The sequence below is a fragment of the Pimephales promelas genome, chromosome 3, assembly GCF_988280905.1.
Source record: "Pimephales promelas chromosome 3, fPimPro1.hap1.1, whole genome shotgun sequence".
Lineage (NCBI taxonomy): Eukaryota > Metazoa > Chordata > Actinopteri > Cypriniformes > Leuciscidae > Pimephales > Pimephales promelas.
In genome coordinates this window covers 30241773-30266919 of record NC_142771.1, presented here as the reverse complement: position 1 = coordinate 30266919, position 25147 = coordinate 30241773, and the positions used below count along the sequence as shown (strand labels likewise).

The 25147-nt window shown below is 38.8% G+C and overlaps 1 protein-coding gene across 6 annotated transcripts in view; it reads left to right on the top strand.

The window, feature by feature from the left end:
• sdk1a (sidekick cell adhesion molecule 1a) overlaps nt 1-25147 on the top strand; it is a 354190-nt gene that overhangs the window by 154645 nt on the left and 174398 nt on the right. For all 6 annotated transcript variants that reach the window (XM_089128735.1, XM_089128733.1, XM_089128732.1 and 3 more), the window contains exon 4: nt 792-939. In XM_089128735.1, the coding sequence (XP_088984861.1) occupies nt 792-939 (148 nt within the window). The remainder of the gene's footprint in view (nt 1-791; nt 940-25147) is intronic.

Sequence of the window (25147 nt, the reverse complement as noted above, 5' to 3'; positions counted from 1 at the left end):
GCGTCAGACAGTTACAGCACGCATAGAGATGAAAAAGGCATGTGTGGACTTATCTAACTCTGGGGGATATGGTGAATAAGCTAAAGTCCCAAAAAGTCAGTGGGTTCCTTTTAATGGGGTACAATTGTGTAATAATTTGGAGATAGAGATGAAACAAAGTCCAAACATCAATCTTTTTAAATATAAATACTAACAAAAGATTTTTGAAAAGTATACAGTAGAAGAAATGATTTGTCACTAGGGGTATTCTACAATGATCAGATACTGCAAGTGTGTATATTTTTTTATTTTTTGCTGTCGTTTTGTTGCTTTTGCCTAATTTTCCTTTGTTGTATTGTGAAATGAATATTATTTGTATTAATTTTGGGGGGGTGTGCGCTTATAAGCTCTTTTGCTTCGACTTTTGAGCAGAATGGTTAATGCTCAAATAAATAAATAAACTAAAACTTAAGTGTATGTTAGCCGATTTAGGAATAGTTTTTGGCTTTTTCATCCGATAAACGAGAGCTTTAAACACTTCAATGCGAAAACTGCACCGCTGGAATTACAGCATGTCAACAAACTCAAAGCACAATCTGCTTGACGTTCTTTTGTTCTGCATGATGATGCAATCTTGCTTTGCTGTGCGCCATGAATAAATGTTTGAATAAATGTTTTTGATTGAACACCTCTGCAGTTTGTACCAAAAGCCTCTGTTGGCTTGAATGTATCATCAGGGTGGCTTTGTTTTGGCGAAAAAAAAAAATGTTCTCCCATGGTTACAATAACACCCCTTACTTTTTTTCTTGCAGATATGGGCGACTTTATAGACAATGACCAAAGAAAGACGGTGACGCAGGGCCGGGCTGCCATCCTCAACTCCCCAGTGGTCAGTTGCTTCCCGCGGCCACAGGTGACATGGTTCAGGGACGGCTACAAGATCATTCCCAGCAACAGAATGTAAGTAGAGCATAATTGCTAGTCTAATCTTTAGGAAATTTCTGGGTGACCCAGCAAAGGTTTTTTAGGGTATCTGGACTCTGTCAGTTGGTACTCATTCAAATCTACAGTTGAAAAGCTTTTATCCTTTGACTCACGGCTAGTAATTCACCACCTGTTCCTAATGGCATTCATTGACACGTTTATAGGTAACGTGAGTTAAAACAAAGGAACAAGAAGGAACGTTGTGTACAACACACACACACACACACACACAGCCGGTTGTGTCTATTTTATTTTGTACTCAACTGAAGGGCCAAAAATATAAAATGTCACCTGTTGAACATTATGTATTAACAATCTAAACATACGTATCTGCATTTCCATTAGGCTATACCATATTAGTCATTAGAGTCCTAATCTAATCCTCCATTAACACACACAGAGCACACACTGGTGTGTGGAGGTGAATTACAGTGAGCCGTTTGACACGGGAGACCAAAAATAAATATGTGGTCAATAATAAAATGACGCGTCGACTAAAAAAATTGGCGTAGACTAATTTGCATGGACGGTTACGTCAACTAAGTCGACTAATCGCAGCAGCACTGATCATAATTTGTTGTGTTGGGCTGTCCAAACAGGCCGTTGGTAACTTTTCCCTTTTACGAGTAATTTTATAATTTGTAGGTGATTCCCCGATCATGTTTCATGATTAGTTATTAAAATTATATTCCTGGTATATGAGCTAATAGGAATTTCCCAGGTTCGCTACAGTACCTATGGCTTTGGGTTGACACGGCACATTGTAAAAGATGTAATTAGCTTCAGTAATCACGCTTAATCCCTCTGGGCACCATGTTGGGGAAACCAGAGAGACATTTCAGCCAGTGATGCAAAAGACATGGATACTGTGTACCGCTTTCTTTGAGTGTGTGTGAGTGTTTTTCTCCCACTGCCTTGGCACAGAAGTGCAATTAATGGCTGTTCCTGGCCCTTCTTTAATCTGGCTACGATAGTTCTTCATTGCCTTTTTCTAATTAGCAACTCACCCAGGCTGAGATCGACAAGGCTGATCCGATTCGCCGTTATCAGTCAAGTGTCTTTCATTCCGACGAGATTCAAATAAAAACTGCACCACTGAGACACATCTAATGACTCACCTTTCACTCCGCGAATAAAGCGCCAGGGCCATTTGAGAACTGCATTTGATTTCGGCAGAAGGTGTAATTGAAAAGTAAACAGGCTAACGCTGGTAAATGTAGAAATAGACCTGGGGTAGTAATGGTTTGCATTCATTTCATTTGGTTTTGGGCTTGGATGGATTTTTTTTTTTTACTTAGAATGATGTTCAGACAGTTTGATTTTCAATAAAAACACCTCACATATTGGGGTTAGAATTGTTGCATTATTCCAAATAAATAGATTGAGATTCTAAAACAAATGTGAAGAGTTTCTCAAAAACCTATAAAACTCACAAATAATGATATTTGCAAAACATATATTTACAGATTATGTCACAAACATAACTCTGCCTGGCATTGATTTGTGAACCGCTTTTTGTGCATTTGCAAATCCCCTCACGCATTTGTGGATTTTGAAATACTTCTAGCGTCTACGTGCAGACAAATCCCACCGTTTCCTCAAGCCAGTCAGATATAGGCCACATTGAGCTGACCAATCATAGCACATTCTCGCTACAAACAATCACGTTAGGCTTTACAATTAGGGTCTTGCCCTGAAATAACTTTGCACATTCATTTGTGCATTGGCTCAAATAGCTAGTGTAAGGCTAAGGCCCATTATATTGCATCAGTAAAATGTGTTTAAAATTTGGATTTCGCTAGAGTTAGTCAGACCATTAGTCTGTGTATCAAGCCAAGACACATTTTTATGCGGCTTTGAAACTGCCAGAGAAACAGCGCGTACTTCTATGTTATGGGAACAACGTGTTATGGAAGCATCACGTTGTTCATGATAAAACAGATACGCATCAATAACTGGATTCAATTTTGTGATAAATACATGAGTTTGAGTAATAGGGCCTATAGGTGATTTTACTGTCACAACAGCTTTTCCACTTCTTCAGTCAAGTTTTAAATACACAGCAGGTCGGTGGATCTAATAGGGCATATGTTTCATATATTTAAAAGTGAAATGCCCAGTTAAAACACTTGATCATACAGTTAATATTTCATATCAATCTGACCAAATGCAAAGATGTATTTTTTCAACATTACATTATAGGCTACATTATAGGCTGATATTTGGATATGTCCTATAGTTAGCTATTTGTCACCACAATCGTGCTTTAAAAGACAAAATCATCCGTTTTGTCATTTCTTACATCGTGTCTGTCTACCCCGTGCGAGGCTGTCTACACTGGTCAAATCAAATGTGCAATAGTGTGTCCTCCATGTAGTTGCGTGTAACCCCTATTTTAGAAGAAGAACGGGCATCCGTTTACTATCAATGAATCATCGTGTCGTGCTGTGCTGCGTCCAGAGTGACATTTTTATGAATTATGTATAGCCAGCACTAGTCAAGGAAGGTTGCAGGTAAGAAAACAGACGTCATGGGAAAAATGTATTAACATTGCAAACATGTTAGTTTTATATTATTGAAACTGCTACAGCAGCAGGGAAGATAATGGGCTATTTGCTTTTGACACGCTGTATCGCGCCGCTTGAGTCCGCTTGATGAACCTTAAATTGTGTGTAACCCTGAGTTTATCCTGATGGAAATATAAAGAAGCCTTAAACTCCAACAATCTTTTGGAAACAGGGTGTTTTAACCACACAAACAGCTCAATTTGAATGAACTGCCCATAGTTTACAGCTTTCAAGGATGTAAATATCTTCAAAATCAATCAGATTCAGTTCCCGCCCCGAGTGTAAAGTCGTACGTGATTGGTTGTGGCGAGAAGGTGCTATGATTGGTCATTCCAATGTGGTCGTTATCTGATTGGGATGAGGAAACGGTGGGTGGAGTCCACTTATTTGTGGATTTGTCTCCACGTAGAAGTGTCTCCACCCCATACTCACACGATGTAATACTGTCCATAAATAAAAGGGTGAAAGAAATAGTGACGAGGTCCTGATATTGACGAGGGGGAGCAGAATTCACGTCAACTGTGTGTGTGTGTGTTTGTGCTTGGCCATCAAGTTGTATTTTAGACTGGTCATGCTGTGATGACAATAGTTCAGTTCACAATGACAAAACACACAGATCACTTTGGTCTTGTCAATGGAACCATTTGCCAACTTTTTAAAAGAAAACTTTCCATTCAGAATCTTATTGGCATCCATTTCGGCATTTTGTGCTCGTCATCCACTCAAAACGTAATGTTAACCTACTATTTGGTTTCCAGCTAGATCCAGTGCTTTCAGACAGGACTGGGAATGCGCAGCGCTACGCCCATTTTCGAAACTTTTTGGATGCCAAAACGTTTCTATTGGCCACTCTGGTAATCGTCACAGCGGCAGTTGAACTATATTGAATTTTGGCCATGGTGTGTGCGCCGCTGCGCTTGCGCATTGGTCGACGAAGCAACAAAAACCATCCTCGCGCACCACAAGCCATTGAAATCAATGGGTTTCATAGTGCAATGCTACGAATGCTGCGTCCTGTTGCATAAGAATGTGAAAAATCTACAAAGTTTGCTAGGCCAGAAATACCGTTAATCGCACGATAAAAAAATTAATTGCGTTAAAATGGGTTTGCGTTAACGCCGTTAATGCGTTTAACGGACAGCCCCAATAAGTGACCAAGGAAACTCAAGACTTTACAAAGGAAATAGTTTACTTCAAGAGAAGGATAATGCCAAAATAACAAACAAAACAAGTCTAACTATTTTAACAACTAAATAATGATGTAAATAAAAGATAATTCTAAACCTGAAATAAACAGGAGAAAAAGAGGTCAAATTAAATGGCACCTACAACTTAATTAACTGAAAAATGATTAAGAAAAATACAACCAAAACTATAATTATAACAGTCCAAACAACCTTGCACTGATCTCTCACCTCAGTAATAAGTTTTACTTAGGATAAAAAGTCAACATGGGGAGAACTAAAACAGGACTGGACCAGGAGAAAGGATCTCTTCAGACGGAAAAACCTTCCGCCTCTCCCGCTCTGCAAAACTGGTTAGCTTTTATATTAAGCACATGCCAGCTAGAGCGAATCAGCATTGGGAGCTACACGGGAGCGCTGATTACCCACAGCAGGTGCCGCTACTTAACCTATGGGAGATCAGAAACAATAAAAAGACAAGCACTCACAACACTGACAAGGATACGTACTTTGACGTAGCACATAAATAGAGAGTAGCTCAGGCTACAATGTTCTTTGTGCTAGAGCACCAACAGTTACGGACTGCAGCTTTAAGAAGCACATTACTTGGAAAGTAATTTCATGAAACAATTACATACATTTCAGTGCTTTCCCATTCAAGTGTAATTGTATGTCTGGATATTGCTGCAGGGCGAGTGAACCGATTTGCTTTAAAGTGACTCTGTGAACAGTGAAGAACCAGGAACAAGGACAGCAAGGAAACTCATAGTTTTGTGCATATAACCTGCATAAAAAAATTGTGTATTTGGTTGAAAGGTGGCTATATTTGGGCTCTTCGTAGATGTAGTTAAGGCGGCATGGCAACATGCCAGCTCAATAATTGGACCGGTGCTCTCCTGCCAGTGCTTTGACAGAAAATTGCATCATGACAGAAAGCAAGGCATATACATAAAATCAATATGCCACTGCTGACAATGTTCACTGCTGCATATTTGCAGCCGAGGGAATCTGTACCTTTGGGATTCTGGCGATTTTCCCAGACAGCGCTGCTGCTTTGACCCTATACGCAGCCCAGATGGTGTCTACGCGGCATCCAGACTCGAACCCAGAAGCTCACCCAGCCCTGAGGACGATAGAGTAGCCTAATATCAAGCATTCATACATCCAGCCAAGCCCATTAGCACACTATTGGATGTGATGTCACATTCTTAATTGTTCTGTGGCAGCGGCTGAAGCAATGCAATCAGCTTAGCCATTTAAACTGGCACTGTGTTACTGGGCAAAATCCCCGGGATGGACTTTGGGAAATTGGGCTGAACTTCATAAGCACTTGACTGGCATGGTCATTACATTAACTGCCCTTGTAGGATCTAAGTTTATCTATGTGCTGTGATCTACAGCCCTGACTCGATATTAACATGGATGAACATGCTGCAACATAAATCTTTTGTGAGTCTCATTAGATGTTTCCATTACAGAATTGATAAGTGCTGCTTTGAACAACACGAATGCTCTTGTTGGGGAGTTGAATGGTTCTTTGTTGAGATGCCCTCTTCAAAACTTGTATAATAATGCTCAGTATGGACATATAAATTAGTTTGACCAATGGCAATTTCTTAGTCAAATAGGAAGACAAGCATGTTTCCTGAAGAACTGAAAAGCTCTTAAACCTATTGTTGCGTTGGGCCACTGGCCTGGCACCAATAAAGTCATGCAGATAGCAGATTTGAACACACACACACACGAAAAACAAGTGTATACAAAAACAAACAAAAAAATTAGTAAAGAAAACAGACTCGGATTGGCATAGGTTGCATTTTTGTGGTAGACCAGATAATATAGTGTCATTCAAAAGTTTGGGGACAGTAAGATATGTGGGTAACGCTTTACAATACAGTTTAATTTGTTAACATTAGTTAAGCCAAGTTCACACTACAGGATTTTAAGCCCCATTTGCAAATCGTTGAGCTCGCCGACAGATCAGGGTGTTATCGCGTGCAAATCGCGGGGGATTAGCGGACGATGAACGCTCACCAATCTGTTAGTATGAAAGAGCCAACAACGCAGCAAAAACGCTCGCAGACGCGTCGCCGAGCCCAGAAAAATATCTAGCCTGCTAGATATCCAGAGCTGTCACGCGACTCAACCTCAGTGATGTCATGAGTACAGCCAATCATAGCAACGCATGGGTTAAGGACACCAGGTAAATCTTAGTTTTTCTTTTTTTTTGCATTTTTTTCGCAGAGCAAATCATCGCGCAAACAGTGTGCAACTGTGTGACGTCCATATTCACGTGTTGTGTTCTCTTCTTCGCTGGGTATTGGCGCACGTGCTGTTTCTCGTCATTTCTGGTTCGTTTTATTGCGTGCTTTTCGTGACAAAACGTGGTTTGTAGACAAGATAAGATCGTTGGGTGACAGAGTTGTTGTCAACTTGTTATTTATTTGATTATTTTCAGGATTTAGACCGTACCGTAGTACTGAAACAGCTCTCATTGAGTCACAAATGATTTGCTCTTACCATCCGATCGTGGTTGTATCTGTATGTACTGTAGTGTGTTGTCAACTCGTGTAGTGAGTTACCTCCCGTTGTGGATCAATCACGTTGTGTTGTGTGGTGTGAACAGATCAACAACTTGAACACTCCAGATTTCACTGAGATCAAGTCATGTAGTGTGAACCGCACAGTTCAGCGCGACGTTTTAAAATCATGTAGTGTGAACAAGGCATTAACTACATTAGTTAGGAATAGAAGGGCGTGTATATGCGACGAATGACATCAGAGAAACGTCAGTAATCTATTAATCATCGATGCAGAATCATCCACGTCCGCATCTCGATGCATTCATTTCAACACCCATAAAGGCTCGAGTGTCCAAATCCGTTTTGTGTCCACTGTCCAAGCTGTCCATTTGGACTTCCGGTGTGAAAAAAAGCATCTCATTGAGATGTAGAAAGCAGAGGCACCACTCAGTGAAAGCAGCTTGAGGCGGTCATATTTATTCCAGCACGGTTTCATTGCAAATGCTCATTTCCTTTGGCCTGCAGATCTTTGTTTTCTTGCAATCAGCTTACAAATTGATGAGCTATGTATTCAATATATTAATTCAACCCTCTATTTGATAGCCCGTTGAATATTCCCTTAGGAAAAGAGAATTCTTCTCCACATGTCGCTGTGCAGTATTTCACCATTATTGTTTCTAGAGCTGTGTGTTTCCCAGTTTCAGTTTTTCTTTGGTATCAGAAATGTTCTTTCGGTCTGTTAATGTAGCATGAAATAAGCGGCCGCGTGGACGGGTGACACCGCCCTGTGCGATTCCTATCGCAGCCTCGTGCTGAAGGATAGCTGCCGCAATCCAGAATTTGTTTTAACTCCTCTTCTGTGTGGTTACAGCTGCTCCTTCGCCATATTGGTCTCCTTTTCTTCTTTGTGAGCCACACAAAGGCAGAAGGTTGTTAAAGCACAGAGGTCCAGAGGTGAATGTCGATGCAGGGGAGGACAGGGAAGCAAAGGCCTTTGAAAGTCACTCTTATTGTTCCACACTGGCTTCCCCTTTAGACGGCATGAAACTTTCATGATGGCGATAATTACCCCATTGGTGAGAAGTGCTTTCTGTTGCCACTGCAGATGAAAGTAGCAGGTTGGAAATAAGATATTGCATCTACCTCTCATCGCTTTGTCCTTGCATCCTCCTCTACCTTGCTGAATTTTTCATCATTCATTATTTGAGATCTTTGATGTTTCCACCCATTACGAGCTATTCAGGCTCGCATCGCACGCGACACTTAAAACGGCTCCTACGCTAGAATCATCCTGTCCCGAGTACCACCAGCAAGAAACCAGACAGCAAAGGAAGGCGATTACTTTCCTCTGTACAAGCAACAGGGCTGTGGTGTGACAATGACAGCAGACATGTGCTGTGTTTCTGCTCCTGTGTGTAAATCTCTTTTTGTCAAGAGACTTAACAACCCCCAAACTCCTGCATGTTTTGACAGATTTAGTGCACCAAATCGCACGTTCAAAAAGCTTTTTCGAGGTACTTGTATTTCTGATGGGTAGTGCTGCACGATTTATCATATCGCTATAGCGATGTCAAGCCTATGCGATTATATGACGCAAAATTATGCGATTTTATTTGGAATAAATTATTTTTAATGCAATTAATGCAGCATCTCATATTTTTTGTCATCCTTTGGCTAGCGTTATGATCCCGCTGTAATTCGTGCGAATGCTTTTAAACCATTCATACATGATAATTTAAAAGAGAGCGCACTGCTTGTGAATGTACTGACAGTGACTCACAGAAAGTATCACCAGTATCATGCGTATGCACGACCGCGGTTCTCTTTCACGCTTGAACAAACAATAACACACACAATTAAGCCAAATGTCGTTTGTCAAGTATCTTCATATAAGGGCAGTATTATGATGGACGTAAAGAGTGCTGTCAGTATCGGCTGCTCTTAAAGGGCCAGCATCCAATAAAGCTTTCTGTCAGTAAAGTTAATCAAAGAACAGAGGGGGAGGGGGTATATTAATGGCTTTTTGATCATCATAGGTGTTATTAATCATTTAGTTGTTGTTGCTAGTTTGAGTTTGAGAATTTATCACTAATCTGTGTGTGCATTTTGCTTTAGACCCAAGCAAGAACTCATGAGCCTTGACTCACGAAACCGTTTGTTTAATATAACGCAATGGCATATTGAGATTATTGAGGTCAATATTGCGATTGCGATATGAGATTTTCCCCAAATCGTGCAGCCCTACAAATGGGTGGAACTGATTGTTTACTTGAAAATATCACTTGTCCCAGAACTTTTAATAATTGAGCATGTTGCTAAATCCCTGATCACTGAGAACTAACATCGCTAACATAACTTTAACTTAGAGGTAATCACAGAGACAGGGAACAGGTGTGCACTAATTAGAAACCATGAGCAACTAACAGTGAATGAGAACTCAGGCAAAACTGAAACAGGGTAAAATTATGGAAACCAAAACATTTTTTTTTTTTTTGAAAAATACAGCTTTAGTTCATTACAGTTAAAGCAAAATACACAAATAATAATAATTATTATTATTATATTTTGTATTTATTTAATTTTCTTTTGACTGACAAACCATAATTAATTAAACCTCTTTTGTTGGATTCCTGGGTGTTTTGACATTAACATGATATTGACAAAGAATTATGATAATAATAAGAATGTATAGTATTATTATTAGAATTCATATAATCTTATTTTGCTATAATACATTTTTTGTATTTATTTAATTGTTTTGGTTGTTTATTTACATATATGTTTTACCCTGGTAGATGCTATTTAATAAAGCCTTTTATTTTGAGGTATATTTTTAGATTTGAAAATTATTCGATAGGAATAGTATATGATGATGATTATGATTATTATGATTATTAGAATGAATATAACTGTATTACACTATAATTCATTTTCTATTTATTTATTTAATTGTTTGAATTAAACTGAACAAAATTATAAACACAACACCCCATTTTTCATGAGCTGAACTTAAAGATCTAAGACATTTTCTATGTACACAAAAGGCCTATTTCTCTCAAATATTCTATATTATTATTATCTTAATATACATTTTTTGTATTTAATTAATTGTTTAATTATTTATTTTCATTGAGCAACTGATATGAGCAAAGTAATGATACATTTTTGTCAGATCTTAGTGATTTGACATGTTATTGAAATGTTAGTTTGGCAAAAAAAAAAAAAAATGTCTTTGGCAGTTTCTCTCTTCCTTCATTCAATTAGATAGCTGTTGTAGCATGGCTAGAAAATAGCATTACAAAGAGCTGCTGAGTGGTATGATTCACAAGATTCAGAAACTGACAAGAAAGCTGTTCTCAAGCTTTTTAGAGTCTGAATTCCAGGAATAGTCTCTCCTGAATCTAATGAGATATCAGATTTATTCCAAGCAGAATTGTGCGGGTAATGTGTTTGTGATTTGCCGTTGTTATTTCAAATCATGTTAGCTAGCTTTTTTTCTTCTCATTTTTTCAGCAGTTTGTCATTGTTCCTGGCACTCCTCGCCACAGGTAGCAAATAGTGTGTTAGACAAATGTAACCAGGAGGAGATGACACGATTGAGAAATACGTCTTCGCTCCCGTCACACACACACACAAGGGTTTGAGCCGCCACCCTTTGCTCATATTCTTGCAGAATGGACACGTCCGTTTGGAATCAATGTGGTTTGGCTCTGAGGAGTCAAATGAAAAATGACGTAGGCTTGGCTAATTCGATAAAGGCCGTTTATGAGGCCTGGTTTTAATACACCTGCTGGCTGGTAGGGCCCCTTTATGAAGTTAATTATTGAGAGCCATCATCAGTCAATTGGGGCATCTGTGGGGTGAGCCTGTTCTAGCCCAAGGCCTCTGCCCACATTTGTCTTCATCCACTCCCTCCTTCACTCTTAAATAAATTAGTATGTTGTCACTGCTAAAGCAGAGACCCAGTGAATCCAGTCCAGGCACTTTGGTGTCCAGTACTTGCAGCTAGGCTTAATAATTATTAATTATTAAATAATTAACTCTGCATGAAAAGTTGTATGTTTTAAACAGCAAATGCCTGCATTTTTGTTTGTTTTTTGCCCTGTCCCATATTAGAGATCTTATTTAACAATGAAAATTTCATAAATCTGTTTTAATTAACTATTTTTTAACAGTGTCCGATCATTTGATTGATGTATTTATTGCCATTTTTATTTTTTATGAATTTCATTTTATATTAAATGTATATTGCTACATTTTATAACTTACTCAGAGATCTTCCATACATGAAAATGTCATAATATAATAAATCATAATAGAATTGAAGAGTTTGGTTCCAAAACGCTATAAATCCATTTTGATGAATTTGAGTAAAACTGTGCAAGAAAATGGGAAGATGAAAACCACTATTTTCAGTTTCAAATTTTCACATAGCATTTGTAGGTTATAATAACAATAAAAAATGAAATCCTGGTTTTGATTTCCAAAGATTTATTATAAAAACAGATCATTTTTTTCCCCAAAATGCAATAAATCCAATAATTAATTTTTTTTCAAAATGCAATTAATCAAAATAAAATTTTATACACATTGAATTTCTTGTAAATATAAATCCATTGCTTTAACAATATTCGGTAACACTTTAAGGGTTCATGTCATGAATTATCATGAATTCATGGATAAATGAATTATGCATTAATTCATATTAATATCATCAGGAACTAACAAAACTTTTTTTTAACAGTTCAACGTTTTTCATTCATGACTTCATGGATGAACAAAACCTTAATTAAAACATTAACTAAGACGAGCACATCATCATGAATTATGATTTATTAAGCATGATCTAACGTTATGCATATCCCTGTTGTCAACCTTGGGACGTCGCCGCTGAACTTTTTTGACGGCGATCAGCTGTAAACTGGCTTGGTCCTGCTCGGGTTTCGTTGACTTTGAATAAAACAACTGAAAGTTTTCCAAAAGATCCTCTGGGGGTCAGTGTTTCAGCGTGACAGAAGTTTGATGCTGTCGTGTGAGAACAAGCAACAGCCGGCATTTCCTCCTCCCGAGTCCATCTTCTTCCTCACGTAAATGATTCGATTTCGATGTCACGTTTACCCATGCAGGATGCCTTACCCTCCGCAGGTTCACCAATGCTGTCAAAATTATTCATTTGTTTGTTTGTTTGTTTGTTGCTCGAAAGGACAAAATAGAGAAAACCTAGGAAGCCGGGTTAGTTAAAGCGCTGTCGTCACTGTTTACATTGCGTGGAATGGTGCGTTGTGATTGGTTTAGCGGATATGTGGCATTTTGCAGAAAAGGGAGACTGGCGTTTGTCGCGGTTTGGAAAGAAAGGGAGAAAACATTACATAATAACACGGCGGATATCCCATTTTACGTAAAATTAAACATCGTTTTGTATTTGGTCGGTATTGAAAAGTCAGATAACTCATTTTTTTTTTAAATGGCGTTCATCGCGTTTTTGGAACCAAACTCTTCAATTGCACCATGGAGCAAGTGCACCTCGTTCATCATGCTCTTAAAGGGAATGTGATATGACGCTCTTATTGGTTTGTTTCCGTTACGCCCAAACCACGCCTATGAATAATGAAGCTACTTCAGACCAACCCCTTTTAAATTTGTGTCGGGCGCAAGAGTCATTTATCCCGCCGGGAAAATAGCAACAGCACAAAGTTACTTGCGCTTCTTGCTTGATACTTGCGTTTCAGATCGTTAAAATAGTGCCCTTAACACTAGAACGGCCACAACGGTCATTTTGACCGTTTTTGAATTTTATATCTACAATAACTTTGTTGAAAAAAATAATAAAATCCAGCTGGTACCTGACTTTTCCTAAAATTGTCTGTATTTTCATTTAAAATGCTTTTCATATAAATTAAGTTATGTAAACGTAAGGCAAAACAAAAAAAAAATGAACATATTTACCTATTTCGGCCATAGACGGTCATATTGACCGCACTGAATTTTGCGGTATTTTTTTGTTAAATATCCCGCGGTTGATCGTGTTCTCTCCCAACTGTCAACAGAATGGTCCGTCCGATCACCTCTGTAGCTGTGTTTGCTATATAATAATTTCTACATTAGTTGTTGATCAGAAATAAGCAAATAAAACCGGACTACAGTTATCTATAATTCGGATGCAGGGGAACAATCGGAGGTGGAAAGTGACAGCGACGTTTCCTGGGTGCAAGTTAACATTTAGTGATTCAGAGTCAGAGTCCACATCAAGGAAAAAGAGACGGCTGCTATCATCAGACACGGCCGATCCAGATGGTCCATTCATGTCGGATGATCGTGGTGAGCTCTGCTGCCCTGTCCTGCGCTGTTTGTTTTGCTGCATTGGCTGTTCACTAGTTCTGCGAGTCCTATTATTATTATTAGCCTTGACCGCGTCGCAAATCGTCACTATCTAACATTTTCGTCATAGTTTTTGTCATTCAAACCTAGTTTTTATTTAGTTATTGTCTCGTTTTCGTCTTTGAAAAAATGTGGTTGACAAAAATAATTACGAAAATTATTCATCAACACTGTTTTGAATCTAACGGTCAAAATGACCGTTTGTGGCCGTTCTAGTAGTTTTGGAATTCTGGCACTTCTAGTGTTAATGTGTCCTCTAACCGGACACCTGGTTCTGCCTGTGTGTTAGTTGCGGTTAACTCTAGCCCATGATTTGCTTGTTGGGGGAGGGATATTATGGATCATTATTTGTGTGTGATCTATTTCAGTCGCTACAAGGGCCATTTTTAAAGTTGTTTTTGATTAAAGCGGGCTGGTTGCGTCTGCTGAAAGTAGTCGGTAGAATTCCACACGGTCAGACACAGTGGTGAGAGGATGCCGCTGAGTGACAATCAACCATGAAAGGAGTCTGAGCTTGGAGGAGCTGTGTGCCCTCGTCTCTGCTTTCACACCTCTGACAGTGAAATAATGCAGCCTGAGGAAAGGGACGCAGCACCCAACATCAAATCAGAAGTGAGCACATATAGCTCTCATCCCAAAGACGCTACAGTGAAACCCAGCAGTCTGGAGAGATGCTGCCATAGTTCTTTCAGTAAACACAAAGAAAGGAAATGCAAGCAGCAGATAAGGAAAAGGTAATGAAAATGTGAATGAAGACGCCCACATCAGCTACCTGCTCGATAGGAAGCTTGTTATGTGCCAATAATGAAAAGTTTGGACCCGCTCACAGGCATAAAAGCTTTTGTGTATTTCAGAGCAATTTGTGTATGTCTGCTTACTGGCAGCTCTGTTGGAGCTGAAGTGCGATTAAATGTTGCTGAAGAATTATCATTGACTCCAATTACACATTAATCAGGACCGTTATCGAGCCGGATCACGGATGATAGATAATTGCCTTTTCACAGGCTATTCGAGAGAAGTTGTTGGATTGCACATAGAAATATAGAAGAAATGCCACCATTAAATTATTATGATTGATTGGACTGAAATATGGACAGGATTGTCCCATGATCCCATTATACTTTCATATATAGGGAAGGCTAGTGGTTGGTGTTGTAACAGGAATGACTCTCTATTTGAACGTTAATTGTTTTACATGTCATGATGCAATTTCAGCATTAATAGCTAGTCTGTGATTTTATTGCCTTGTGAATGAGAAATCTCAGTCTCTCTCTCTCTCTGTCTTACCTACTGTGTTTTAACCCTCTGGGGTCTGAGGTGTTTTCTGGGTCCTGGAGGTGTTCTGACATGCTCTCACATTTGTGGGGGGTTTTTTCTGATACTTGTGACATTTTCATTATTAAAGTCTGATTACACTGTATTCAGCACAAACTCTGCTACAATAATATGTCAGCAGCATGTATGTAAAAGTTTGTAGTTTTGAGATAATGGCGTTTATGCATGGTTTGTGACAAAAACAAAATGTCACTGAAATAAAGTCCTAAAACCCATACTAATTATTTCTTCACAAGACTTTTGAAAATTGTATCACGTGGCCTAGAATATTTGCTCCAAAACTATGTAAAAATCATCCTACAATATATTTGCACAAAGAATAAGGAGATTTAGAAAAGAATGTATTTTAGATTACAATCCAAAGATACAAAACAAATGACAAAAAGCACATTGGTAAACACACTAATCTAAAGACAGAAACTTGGTCATTTACACACAAAGGTCATTTGCAGCCCATTCTCACCCTGGGAAGCATTTGGACATGCTTCAATATCTGACGCTTTATGCGCCCTTTAGCGTCAGTAAGATGACGCCCTAGGATCGCGTGTACCCCACCCCACACCTAAACCTAACCGCGTCCTCTAACTGACACTTTCCTTTAGCGTCAGTTAGATGACGCCGTAGGATCGCGGCCAAAGGTGACGCCTTGGGGTGAGAATGCGTTGTCATTTGTTGTGTCATTCTTGGAGTCATCCTTTGTGCCATTCCTAAAACATAGGAGGCTACTTACCTTTCATCTCCAAGGTGTTTGATTTTTTTGACTACCATGTTCATGCACAGATACTCATGTGAATGTTTTAGTCAGCAGGACTCATCAGTGGCATCTGGTCCCTTTAAAAAAAACACCTGCGAACATGCTGATATTAAGAGAAACTATAACATGTTATATGTTAGTTTAAACGTTTCCATATGTTCCAACGTTATGAAATGAGATTGGAGTAAAAACATGTAGCCTAATGTTTGGTACGTTTTGCTTTTCAAACCAACAGCACGAGTGACTCAAACTCACAGCTTGTCGAACATAAAAAACATTCTTGTGTTGTACATGCATACATTTAGCATTAGGCTTTATGTTTTTTACTCCATTTTTTACATACATTTTAGTTTGGCACCAGTTTAACTAGTTGCTACAATTCAAAGTTTATGCAACAATAACATGCTACTACCTTACCTTAAAAATCATTCTTATAATCAAATCATGTTCTTCTAATTCTTCTGAGGTAAATCCAAGGAAAACAGCACAAACACAATCTTCAGTTCTGAAGAAAAGTCGCTAATTCTTTGTTTAGAGGTGATGAGGGCGGTAAAAGCTCTGCGTTCCTCCGCGTGGATCATTTGCATATGAACGGCTTGTATGTGTGTGGGCATGGTCACATTAGCGCTAATCAGCTCGGCCTGGAGAAACTGTACATTGTTGTTGCTTTCATACAAATTACTTAAACAGAGAATATTTGATTTTGATATGATTTACATAATTTAAAAATGGAGACTTCAAGCTTCTTAAAGACATGTTTCATGTCACAGTGACAAGCATTTGAGTTACAGGTCATATTCTGTCACGTTTCAGAATGAACTTCACATTGAGAGAGAAGGGAGAATGCACATCATGTTTAATTTCTTTGTTTTACGAAAAACACAACATTTTGTTTTTATTATTAGTGTACAAAAATAAAATAAGAAATTTTACAGTTTTGAATAATGTATAACACCTGTATGACAAAAATAGACAAAAATAGTTATTTGAGTCTATTTTGGACTGATAAGGAAAAAAAGCAAGACAATCGCGCCGATGCGATTGCCGACCCCAGGGGGTTAAAAAACACCATGGTCATGACTCATGTTGTAATTTTTAAGTCCTGTTTGATTTGTCATCTCTGAGTTTACATGAATTAATTGGCCAAAAAGTGTTTTCACCATCTCAATGTATGTTTTGTTATGGAGGAGTCATGTAAATAGACATGTTTTTGCCCTGTGGACTTCTTAAAGGGGTCATCGGATGCGAAATTGACTTTTATATTCATTTTCATATAAATGTGTCTTTGATGTTTGTGGACACCACCACCACCATACAATGAAAATCCTTTCACTCCTTTTTTTTAATCCTCAAAAAAAAGCCTAAACACTCTATATACATGAATAACAATTTATATGAATATATGTGAATGTTCATTTTCCATATACAGTATATTTGTTCAGTGTATTGTGAAATATTATTAAAGTTTATTCTAAAGTTTAAAGTTTTTCTATTAAAGTTTTCTATTGGAATATATTTTAAAATTTATTTTATACCTATGATGGCAAAGCTGAATTTTCAGCACCATTACTCCAGTCTTCACACGATCTTTAGCAAATCACTAACTTTTCAAAAAAAAAAAAAAAAACTTTATTAAAGGGATAGTTCACCCAAAAAGGAATAATCTGTCAGTAATTACTAGCCCTCATGTTTTTCCAACCCTGTAAGATGTTCATCTTTGGAACACAAATTAAGATATTTTTTAATTAAATCAAAACTTGCCGGCGTTAAAAGTTATTAAAGACATCATTAAAATAGTCCAAGTGACTACAGTGGCTCAATCTTAACTTTATCAAGCGATGAGAATATTTTTGAGCACAAAAAAACAAACAAAAATAACAACTTTATTCATTAAGTATTGATTTCCTTCTCTGTGGGCCTCGAGTCAGTTCACGTTGGATAATTGCGCTGCGCTTCTGTGTTGCACGTCACACGTAGGCTCACTATTGGCCAACACTGTGATGTACAGCACAGAAGTGAAATAATATCAATATTTTTGATTATCCTATTTTAAGAGGATTAAAAATAAGATTAAAAAATGTTTGTGGTCTGATAACAAGTTCTCAAGCTTTGAGATTTTAGACCGTAAAAAAAATAAAAAATAAAAACTAGTGCTTTTAACAATATTTGTGGTGTCTCCTTTTCAAAAAGCATCTTAGAAGTCACCACGGATTATTCCTAGTTAACTACCCACATTCGGCAGAGTAAAAACTGGACTAGACGTGTGAACAAAAGAGACGTTGTGTGTTTGCTGGAAAAAAAAATGAAAAGGAAGATATCTATCTTCAGTATGTTTATCCCTTATCCTGCTTTTCACTGGGCGACCAGCTCTGTCAGTCAATCCTTTTATGTGCCGCACTCTCGCTCAGCCCCCATTTCATGTCTGCAGACGCACGCGCCAATCTCTGCGATGGCGGGCGACAGAAGTGTGTGGGTAGACAGAAAGCAATCTGTTCTGAAAAGGAAGATCAAGCTCAAGATTTCACATGTGACATATTGAAACACTCCGATCTGTTGCAGGGATGACATGTGCAGCAGCAGACAGTGGCGACGGTGGCCCAGTTCATTGTGATGAGGCAGATTAATTTAGTCTTAAAGATGAGCTGGGAAATGTCAGTGTATTTTGAAGCACTGACTTTTCTCCAACTGAAATCTCATTTGCGCAATTTAGTTACCTGTTGAAAACATAATTCACTCCCGGAAAAATAACAACTGTCCATCTATCTTGAGAGTGCAACCATTTGGCTTTCTCTACAAATAATAAAGGTGCTAAGAGTGTTTATGCTGAGGGAGGCTTTGTGATGGACTTTTAGCCTTTTAACAAGGAGTCCATTACCGCTCACTGCATAAAAAGAACAACAACCTATTCACCCCTACAAATTAGGAGGAACACACACACACCCACACACACATCTTTAATTTTGAAGAATGGGATATTTTCGGAAAAACCAATGGCCAGGCCGTACCTGATTCTGCATTAACTATTAAGTATTGCAATTAATTCCGAGATCCATTTGTCATGCAAATAGAACAGTGAATAATGCATACGTTTCGGCTCATAAATAACTAATTTATGCAATTGCGAAGCGCTTTTTAAGATAAATATAATTAAAGGTCAATAGCGATTACATAAACACTGTGAACTTTTACCATGTTTAAATGGCGACTCTGAGCCTGATTGCCTGGCTGGGTGGGAAACAGTCCAAAAACAAAAACTTAATTGCTGATATTTGGTTCCAGACAGAGTATTCCACTCCAGAAATACCTGCTTATCTTTGCGTCGGGAAGACTTTTAAGTCTTAAACGTGCTTACCAAAGTGCATGTTAGCTGGAGGCTGACTTCCAGGCAATCAATTTTATAATTGAATTAGAGTGAATGCTTCAGCGGGTTTTGACACACAGGGTTGTTGTGTCTGTCCATCTGTCGCACCATGGAAAAGAAACCGTATCCTGCGGTGCCCAAAGCTGCTAGATAGACCAAGACTCACGGCTCGTGCACCTGAACACTGCAGCTCGATGGCTACAGGCCAGCCATGGTGTCTTGATCTATAAGCTTTGAGCTTTTAATCAGTGGTTCCCAATTACTTTCAAAGAAAAAAAAAAGTTATACGCCAGTCTCTAAGCTAGTGGTTCTCAACCAGGAACATGGGGCCCACTAGGAGTCCTCAGCAAACATCTAATGCCCCACAGGATGACTAATTTATCCATCCATATACTGTATCAGTGCGTGCTTGGCTAATGCATTTACTTTGTTGCCGTGGTGCTAACGGTGACAAAATTAGTGAGTTAAACATACGTACGTTTTACTAGTGCAAACAACTTACTACTTTTCATTTAAATGTTCAGCGTTTAGACTTAATGACCTCATAAGTCAGGGACTTTAATCTACTTTTTAAGTGGTTAAGCGACTATTGCACTTGGGTTCATTTGAGTTAAGCGTGCACTGCAAACAAAGCAATATGTTACATGCGTGCCGCAATTAAAGAGTTGCTTTTACAAAGAGCGGTGTAATTCTTTTTAATCCTGTACATTTGCTCAAGGTTGCCGCGTTCTTGCTGTGAGTTTTGTGCCACTAACAGGGAACAAGCATCTGTTGGTGTCATTGACTAGTTGTTGTGCAACGCTTTGAAAGAAAACCACATTCCCACCTCCTGTTGACTTTGTGCATCTAACGACTTTGTATAAAATTAAGTAACACCACAATGTTTTTTTTTGACTGCTCTGTTGGCAAGTCAAGTCAAGCCTGGCAGAGTACACCCATTATCAGTTTCTCCACTCTTGCTACTTTTAAGTTGACTAATTCAGTGAAGTTGGTATTTTAGTGGTAATGCGGTCAGGGAATTCTGTCTGCAGCTTTTCTAAATGTGCCATTTGTGTGATAAGCGTTCACTTTTTTGCGAATCGCTTTGAATCGCAAAGGAGAAAACTGTTCACTCTCCAAACCTTTAATTACATGTTTGGTGAGGGTAATGTGCAAAGATTACAAAAATTTCAGTAAACATGTGGTGCATGCTAAATGGCTTTTTTTTTTAAGATGGATCTAATTATCACTCACAATCCCAAAGTCCCACACAAGAAGGTGTTGTCCAATGATGCACTTGGCAAAACAAAGCAATGTACGTTTCAATTTAGATAAGTATCTTTTCTTAATTCAAGAGAATGCTTACCTCTATCTGTGCAGTGGGACATTTAAAGATCGTAAATAAATACTTTTTTAGAAGGCTGAAGGGAAGTTTCTCTATGGTGAGTGAAACTAGGTCATGTTTGCTGAGTTCTTGCCTATATGGAGGATTAAATTAAATTAGGGTGAAGAAATTTGCAGAGGTATTGCAATTTTTGGTGATATGGTATTTTTGAAAAATGGGACAGAATAATACAGAAGCTGAAAAATATACAGACTTGAATCATCTAATAAGCTTGAAGCTCATGATGTATGCATTTTCTGCTTTGACTGGATTCTGTTGTCTAGAATGATTTATTTGATCTGGTCTTGAATATGTGCCTCTAAAACTGAGAGACAGACACTTTAATACTCATCTATGAAGTCTGCCTTGAGTTTCACTGTAAAAAAGTTTTTAAAAAGGCAATGAACCTTATATTTGGAATATAATAGATTACAATAAACCATCTAAGGTTAAATATTAATTATACTAATACATTTTTAATTCATAAAAAATATGTGTAATTAATATTATGTATATTACTATGTTATATAATATCATAGTGTTTACTGTATAATGGAATTATCTCGGTAAACTTCTTTGGATAAGTTTTAAGTAGGCTGCTTTTGATAAAAGTATTTGCATAATAAATAAATAGAAACGTAGCTCAAGGTGCTTAGAAGAAAACTGTGGTTTACCCACCTATTATCCTAAAAAGCCTCGAGTTAGTTTCACTCGAATCTTCATTTAGTTTTCTATTGCGAAATAATAAATTGTATTTACTTTGTTAATCTTGCAGATAGAACATTTAATGTTCCATTTTTCAGTGTGTTTGCATTGTAGACCAGCAAGATTTACTGAGTTATGATCTTCCTTGTTCAGAATACGTTTTTCTGTGACAAATTATGCCGTAGAAAACAAAAGGTTATCTGCATCTATGTCAGAGAAGGAGAGAGAGAGTTGTTGCGCCGGCGAACAAAGAAAGACCAAGAGGAACACCAATCATAAACAGACAGTCTCGTTGTAATTCAGTAGAAATGCACATGTACAATCAGCTTCTCTCCCAACACGGCCTGTGTTGCAGGTTAACCTCCACTGGGTACATACCGTAAATCACTCAAGATTAGTATATCATTTTTAAAATGTCTCAAAAGTGGTCTTAAAGACCAGTTTTTAATTGGTATTAACAGTTTCTTTAACGCAATTTGGTGGGCAGGTAGCCTCAGCCTAGTATTAGAACTTTGGCGACTGACTGGGATGAGGAAGAGTTGACAAGAGCCAACGTCTATGATGGCCCGCAGCCGTATAATTTCGAACCTGCCAGACGTGAGAGGGCAAATGAGAAATCGCCAAGTGATCGCCAAGATTGCCGTCAAAGCCAATTAAATGTATGGTCCGAGGAGATTTAGTGTAGAGTTGGAATGAAGTGTCCTGGTGAGTTGCTATCATTTAGCAATGCAGCAATAAGCAATGGAGCTAGTCTACAAGCAGCAGTGCACAATAACTTTTTGTTTTTACTGTCATTGAATTCCACAGAGTGAAAACATCAAGGTTTTCTTTATATCTAGTGGTAGTGATCATGACGTTAGTTCAGATAAGTACCGGTATCCTTTGTCATAGTGTCGTAGTACTGGTAAACTTTGTTTTAAGCATCATCTGGCATCATGCTAGCTATGTGGGCATTTTTAAGCGTTTATCTCTTCCTCCGGTGAAAATGTTGTTGCAAACGTAGCAGTCTGTCGCTGTGTTTAGCTCACCCCACGACCTGATGTGAGTTGCCTCACCATTGTCAATCTACCTACTATATATTTCAACCCATTCGACAACCCACTTCATCTGGATAAACCTGGACTCTCCATCCTCGCTATTCTGCTTCAGTGGCCAGATGAGCATACCGCAGTTTCTTCCTCTCATATGCCTCATCTACAGCATCCTCCCATGGCACTGTTAACTCTACCCTATCTCACGACCAATTCGTACGAATTCGTACGAGTGATTCAAAAGTGGCTAATTCGTACTAATTCATACAACACAGTCTCATCCCAAGACGTCATATAACTGACGTCTTGGGACGTCTTTTGACCATACGTCAATATCCTCCTTTTTAGGGCCCCCTTAAACGTCGGTAGATGGCGATCCCGGGCCGTCATACAACTGACGCTTTACCTTTAACATCAGTTAGATGACAGGTTAGGTTTAGGGTTAGGTTTAGGTCTGGGGTAGAGTTAGGATCCCATAACCTCATCTACCGACGTTTAAGGGGGCCCTAAAAAGGCGAATATTGACGTATGGTCAAAAGACGTCCCAAAACGTCAGTTATATGACATCTTGGGATAAGACTTAATTCATACGACCTGACTTGTACGAATTTGTACGATTTGTCTAAACCCACGTGACGGTTATGTTTAGGGGCCGGGTCAGAGGTAGGTCATTCGTACGAATTCATACGAATTGGCTAATTTGTAAAATATGTACGATTTAGCAAAATCGTACTAATTCGTACGAGTGAGGTCGTACGAATTGTTACGAATTAGCCACCTCGTAAAATTCGTACGAATTCCCGTGAGATCGGGTTGGTTCACTCTATCAGTTGAACAATGCATGCTGATCCAGACCACAAAACAATGTCTGGTCGTAGGTTTGTGGTGGCAATCTCAGGTGGAAAAATAAGCCGTTGACCAAGATCAGCCATCCTCCAGTCCTTAGCAGCTTCCAGTTATCCTGGGCGAGAATTGGTGTTAACACCTATTCTTGGTGGTTACTCACCTGGGCGGAGGAATATTGTCTTCTGCCAAATGATTGACATCCTGTCAAAATGTGCCTTAATGTGGCAGGTGATGAACACAAAGGACAAGAGGGATCCTCTCCTAGCCAGAGGTTTAGGTTCTGTGGTGATGGGAGGACATCATATGTTGCTCTTTTAAGGATACTGATCCTACACTCTTCACTTGACCAAAGGTCTTGCCAGCCCATCTTGCGTTGTTCCACACTCTCCCTGCTTAGTCTGGGAAATGGCCTATATAGAATGGATAACAGTTTAAATTTTTATTAGCAACAAGCAAATTGCACAAATTCGTTGAAAAATTAACCCTGCAACACGACCTTTAAGGTGACAATCTAACCCTCTTTTAATCATCCCACCAGTTTCCAATGCATCCATTCATCTTCATTATACGGCATTGCTGGCCATCTGCTCTGGCTCCTTCTTTCCCAACCGAGCGTCTTTTTCGACATTGGCTTGCGAGTGTTCATCCCATCTTCTCTCCGAGGTGAAAAATAGAGTGTTGGACGTCTTCCTTCTTTGTTATTGAACAGATGTATCTGATCGATGTAAACCTACTAATGAGACTCTGAAGGCCTCCCTCCTTCTCTGTATCTGGGCTCTGAGCCGGCCACTTTAATTGAGAATTAATTACAGATGGGGGGTGAGATGCTACAGGGAGCCCATTAAAGCAGCATCGGAGACCTCCATCACCTGTCCTGCGTTTCTCCTCGTTTTGGGTTCATTAAATACCTGAAGGCACAGATCAATAATGGCTGATGGGTGGTGTGTCTTGGCAAAGGCATGTTGGTTTCATATATGTGGTTTGGACGTTTTTCCGACATCCCTGTGCAGGCTTCCTCATCAGCGGGCCTCCTCGGATCAGTCAGAAATGCTCGAGAGGAATCATTGGCACCCCTTGAGTAAATTATACCAATTAAACAACCAGATTAAATGCCATATTTTAGTCACATAATTAAAGACACCGATAATTACTTATAATTACTGTTCGTTATTCTAAAGACTGATTGTCGATCGCTGAAGTTTTCACTCCTGTTTTTGTCTCTGAGTGGATGGTGGAGTTGTGGAAAACAACATGAATGTTTAAAGTGGAGAGAGCAGACATGAGCATTGGAGAGGCAATGCTTCAATAGATAATGACCCGATGGTAATTGCTTTCCTTGAATAGTCTGTGTTTATTCCACAGTGTCAGACAAATAGCGAAGCTTGTGATTGTTTAAGGAAATAACAACTGGCCAAGTAGTTTGATAAGCATCCGAGTGAGATGCGTATCATGTCTTTAATGTCGAAGACCTAAATAAAGGAAAATTGTGTGAAGTTTCAATTCCTCCCTCTTAATTTTACCCTGCTGAAGAAAAAAAACATATGAAACCATTTCCAGGCTGGTAAATGCTTGTTAACAGGATCTTTCCAGTGAAGCCCATTCACCATGCAAGTCCATAAAGGTGAAGTCCATAAAGAGACAGTTGTAATGTAAGTCTGGTGTTGAAGAGCTTGAATGACCTGCATGATACCCAGACCTAATCCCCTCTAATGATCTTTGAGATGATTTTGTTAGAATGCTGTATGCCAGAAATGTGAAAACTGTCTCCTGAAATAACATTATGGTGACCCCACTGTTGTAAATGTTATTATTACATGAGTCTCTAAAATGCTTGATTCTTATTGTTCAGTTGTGACATTCTGAGGTCCGATATTCTCTCAAAATAACTGTTATTAATAGCAATGCTGTGCAATGACAGCTCATCTGGGTATTTGAGACCCCAAACTTCTTTTGTTTTTCATATCCAAACTTTGTGTTTCATGCGAACGCACCTGGTACTTGGTTGTTATCGTCTGTATTTACTGTAAAATGAAACCAGAGGACTTCAGTTGGTCTAAGGCAGAGATGGGCAACTTCGGTCCTGGAGGGCCACTGTCCTGCAGAGTTTAGCCCCAACCCTGAAAAAAAATCACCTGCCT